The 5,047-nt window shown below is 35.8% G+C and overlaps 2 protein-coding genes across 2 annotated transcripts; one reads left to right on the top strand and one right to left on the bottom strand.

The window, feature by feature from the left end:
* Positions 1-207: 207 nt before the first annotated feature.
* On the bottom strand, positions 208-402 carry LOAG_11944 (hypothetical protein; the record flags this gene model as incomplete). Its single annotated transcript, XM_003147460.2, has 1 exon — positions 208-402. The coding sequence occupies one exon, from the start codon at positions 400-402 to the stop codon at positions 208-210; it is 195 nt and encodes a 64-aa protein (XP_003147508.2).
* A 1,755-nt stretch (positions 403-2,157) lies between these two features.
* Positions 2,158-4,874, top strand: LOAG_11942 (hypothetical protein; the record flags this gene model as incomplete). Its single annotated transcript, XM_003147459.2, has 7 exons — positions 2,158-2,374; positions 2,712-2,891; positions 3,303-3,482; positions 3,573-3,656; positions 4,043-4,237; positions 4,318-4,449; positions 4,701-4,874. Exons 1-7 carry the CDS (start codon positions 2,279-2,281, stop codon positions 4,872-4,874), a joined length of 1,041 nt encoding a protein of 346 aa, XP_003147507.1. The 5' UTR covers positions 2,158-2,278.
* Positions 4,875-5,047: the final 173 nt, after the last annotated feature.

The following is a 5,047-nucleotide window of genomic DNA, read 5'->3' as shown; positions in this document are numbered from 1 at the left end:
AAAACATTTCATCTTCAATGAACACATGAAATGATACTGTGACGATCACAAACAACTTAATCAGGAACAAAATTAAATGGGGTAGCTTCACGGTTGACATCAGAAACTTCCTCCAGGCGTCTAGCATACGATTTCACTGGCATTAAAAGCATCGCTGTGTGTTTCAGGAGATGACCGGATATCCCAATGATTATATGAACGATTAAATCACGTAGAGTTTTTCAGTGAATTAAAAGCACACCTTTCAACTTCAATAGGCGTTCGTGGTATTGTCGTGGTCGGTGATCTTGGATCCATTTCAACACGCCGGATAATCTTCTTTGGTCTAGTTGGAGTACTAAATACGTCGTCTTGGAGAAATTCCTTTTTATCTTCATTTATTTTCCCGAAAAACTGGCCCATCACTGGCCGTTGGGAGTTAGTTGCTGGAACACATATAAAAGAGCATATTACTGCATTGAAATTAAAGTCCACTGATCATTTCTGACAAGCTTCTTTCATCTGAAGATGAAGTGTATTTTGAGTGGGAGGAAAAGCGGTTTAAGAGTGATATATGATGCGATTAATGAACAAACAAAACAATTAATGGACAAACAAAATAAACTATTTAGTAATTAGGGAATAATTCGAAATTCCCAAAATTTCTTTTCAAATTCCAAGAGGCAGCATCAGCAATCGATCTCAGATTCCACTCAGTAAGGTTTAACAAGGAAGATGGAGTAATTGAATTAGTAAAAGTGGACAAGATACTCCCTTTTATTCCAATCCATGCATAAGAAAGAAACTTGGAATTGAAAGACTGCTCGCCGAATTCCTGCGAAACATTCTTGGAATGATAACGATGAGAGAAAAAAATGGCTATATTAAAGCAAAATGACCGATATGGTATTCGCTTCCACAACCTGCAGCTCGGTTCGAGTCGGAAATGGATGCAGGACGGGGGATGTTATTCTAGTAGTGAAAAAAAAAAGAAAAAATATGACGAGCGAACAGTCATAACGTCAATTATGAAACAGTTTATTAACACATTCTTGGGTGTTATGAAGAAATTACAATGATTAATAAGGCATATTTGATCCTTAGTATGATGTACCTAATAGGCCGAAAGCAATAAGAGAGATAATCATAGTGATTCTAAACAACATTATTGCGCTTAAGATTTCAAACGAAAGAGGTTACTGAAATTATTGAAGAATTTGGTTTTTTTATTCAGGTTGATAGTATCAATAAAATTTATAGCGTGGTATTGTTCTATTTAATAGACACCAAGAATTTGAGATGTATCAGCGAAGGGCTTCAGGGTAGCGAGAACTTAAATCACGGTCTTCAATTCTCAATTAGCTGACGTAAGCAGGTAAAATATCGATATGAATTAGAGCAAGAAAACTTAGAGAGGACTTTTTATCTTTCCTATCAAATCTACCGGAAAAAAAGAAGACAGTGAGTACGTTAAAGACTAATAAGCCAGGACGGTGTATCAAAAGCAAATAATTAGATATAATAACAAAAAATAAAACATCAAAGTATAATTACTTATGAAGAATTCCTTACTACTTTGTAATATTGAATTAAATATCTGGAAATCGATATTTCCTTGAATTATGTTAGCCTTAGTTAAAAAATCGGCAATAAATTATGTCAAAGGAGGCAGGAATTATGTTGGCCTGATTTTAATGAACATCAACCAAGCCTTATTGCAGTAAAATCGAGCCAATTGACAGTTAAACTTATAAGAAGGTCCTTAAAAATCTGAAAAAATGTTGAAAAATTTCAAATTCTCGCGCTTCTGTAAATGTCGAAACAACAACTCTAAAGTTAATCGTGCTAGGACCTGGAGGAGACGGAGCTATTGGCAGATGGTACGGGTAAAGCTTGTTGTTGTTAGAAACAGGATCCACTGGTGCCTTCATAGACCTAAAGTATTTGGCTGGCTTATGGGCTTTCGTCCCATCTTGCTGAATTGAGAATGTACGGGGTAATGAGCAACTAATCATCCACCAGTGATATACTGGCAAAGATCATGATCCTAAGCCAACTAGAGTCTTTGACTTGATGACTGTGCCGGTTCCATTCGTATTAACCGAGGTATTAAATTAACTGAGAGCCAACATCTTTTGTGTGTAATGTTAAGACAGATTGTGGAACCAAATGGTGCACAATTTGAGTTAAATTTTTTGCAGAAGCAAGCCTATAAGAAGAGTAGCTGTGAGAAATTGGAAATATCTGGGAAAGACGGATCGAGAAGACAAGGGGAACAATAACGAGAGAAAAGGATACGATGGACAGACGTGGTAGTGGTCAACCCTCTGTTGGAGCAGCTTCTCCACGGAAACACCAGTCCTTCCCTGCTTGCGTCACAGATATCTTGGAACAGGTGCCCCTCCCACCTTTACTAAACTGATATGCTTAAGATGCTAATACCTCACATTTCAGTAAGCTGGCAATGTTTTCTATGTATCCATGAAGTTTGATACCTTAGTAGAAGTGTTGCCATTAAAAAGTGTAATTTAAGATGACCAAATAGATAATCTTAGCTTAGTGACTGATCATTCCGGTGGATTGGAATATTTTTGCAAATTTTGACCCTGGACTTTATCATTCTACTGGTTTTAATCTTCATCTTTTAGCCTGGTACACTATGTGAACAATTTTTATGCATTGAATATTTCGGTTATGAAATCTCTATGAAGTGATATTGAGCAGTGCTTGAGGTAACTAAAATTTGCGGTCAGCAAGGACAGAAATGGCGTGGTCCTGCAGCACTTCGAAACAATGAATTACAGTATCAACTCGATAATGATTTGTTTTGCATTTCTCCAGATCGGCGAGTATCTCGGTTGAATCAAATACAACAGTTACGTCTCATGCAGATTCTTTGCGATTATTTCAAAGTGAGACCTTTTTTACTTTAATTCCACTGTGTGATACACATTTTTTTTCTGGACCATTTTATAAAATATTAGTTTTACGTAAATTTAGTGGGAATATCAAATTCCCACTGAATTCCATAACATTTTTCACGTAAATGATTACAAGGATGTTTTCGTCAGATAATAGAAAAGCATACTGAATATATCCTGAAAGAGTTAGAATCGAACGAAGGAAATAATATATCTCTGTTATGGCTTGCAAAACATTTGGTTAAATCTGTTATAGTTCACCATTCCAGAAAACATGCACTGAGTATTGGATGGTCGTACTTACGCCTTTATTTTTAAATGTTTAAAGTTCCTCGTAAAATTTCGTTGTGATTTCGAAGATATGGACATTGCAAACTGCTTTCCTACACAGTATCTTTTCAGGAAAGAGAATCTGAGCCACGTGGCCATCAGTATTCTTATTTTGAAGCGGTATTTTGCGGCCGTGAGGGCGAACCACTTTTACACGAAACACGTATTTCATTGCTGATCAGTTTATGTTCACTGGCCGTGCAGTATCCATGTTATTCAGTACTGAACCATATTTCACAGTGGTTACATAAGGTTATGCTTTTAAATTTGTGTTTAATCTTCTATGCAGGAATTTCAATGTATCGTCTGTGTATGATTGTAAAGAAGTTTGTTTTTTTGTAGATTGGGAGCGGGAAGTCATATGCGCAGCAGTTTGTTTCCCAACTTGTCGACCACTACATTTTCATTCCAGATGATTCGAATTTGGTTAGGCATAGTTTAAATGTTTTTTCTAGTCGGACATTCCCTTTTTAACATGGGTTTTTTTTTTTCAAGGATCTGTGGCAGGTAGGCTTTTTTAGTAAAACCTTTTCCGATAGTCCAGCATATCTGTAGCAGTCAAAATATCAAGTAAGAGAAGGTAGTGATTAGCAAAAGCAATAAAGGATTGTGATAGAGATTCAGTGCTGAATCATATTTCACAGTGTTTACATAAGGTTGAGCTTTTAAATATACGTGTATTGTAGTCTTCTGCACAGGAGTAAAGAGAAATTTAGATAATTGAAAATATATGAATTTTTTTACAAGTTTAACAAATCACTGTACTTTGATCGGCTCCCTTTTGATATAACTGATTTTTTCCTAGGTTCCAGCACAAATATCTGTTACCTTTGGCTGATGAAGTTCCCGAATTTGTTTCGTATTTTGTTACTTATTCGGTCACCAAAGATTCACTACGACAATCACTGTTTTTGGTTCTGAATCACTGGTTAACTGGTCGGCGTAGTGACCTCATTATGGCATTTATCAAAGAAACTCCTGTTGTTACAAAGCATTTCGTTTCTGTGGTATGTATTATTCATTTACACTTATGAACTAAATGAAGATATGATTTTTTCCTCACTGAATTCATATATAAACTTTCCAGACGTTTCCATTTATGGTTGTTTATGATTGCTCTACTGGTGGTGTTCATAAAAATCCATTACATGGTTTTACTACAATGCTTTACTCCGACTGGAACATTTCTCCCTCATTAGAATTGAGACCGGCTCTCAAGGTATGCCTTCTTTCCTTCTTTTCAGATTAATTTTGTGCGCGCTAACTATTCAAGTAATTTTGCTGTCAGAATGAGACCTTTCTTGTGGTGTTGGTGCTAATTTGATGTGGCATTTCTGCACTTCATGGAGTACTTGAATTTTTGCCGTACAATTTGAAAACCCCCTACAGCCGTCCTTTTTTATATTTTAAAAAGTAAGTCAATGATGCATTTCTAAAAGATTACCTATGAAAGTTCCACGAGTTCTTCAGATTCTATCAAAAGCTGCTGATTATTCAGTTTTTGACAAAAATATCCTATGCTATCATGTTCATCTTGCAAAGCTGTCTCATATTCTCACACAAGAAGATCTGTTGGACGTTCTGGAAAATCCGAAGTCGAGCGCATTCTTCAAATCGCTGAAATATGAGCTTCTAGAAGTTTAGCTTCAGTTATTTCCAACTAATTAATTGCAAATCTTGCTTCCTACTTTATTACAACTTATTATTTTATGAAATAAAGTCAATTTGGTAGGAGGCATAATGGTATACTGGCAGATAATATTGATGATTACTTGAGGCATAATGGTATACTGGCAGATAATATTGATGATTACTTG

This window comes from Loa loa (assembly GCF_000183805.2).
Source record: "Loa loa unplaced genomic scaffold supercont3.31, whole genome shotgun sequence".
Classification (NCBI taxonomy): Eukaryota; Metazoa; Nematoda; class Chromadorea; order Rhabditida; family Onchocercidae; genus Loa; species Loa loa.
This window is presented reverse-complemented; position numbering and strand designations above follow the sequence as displayed.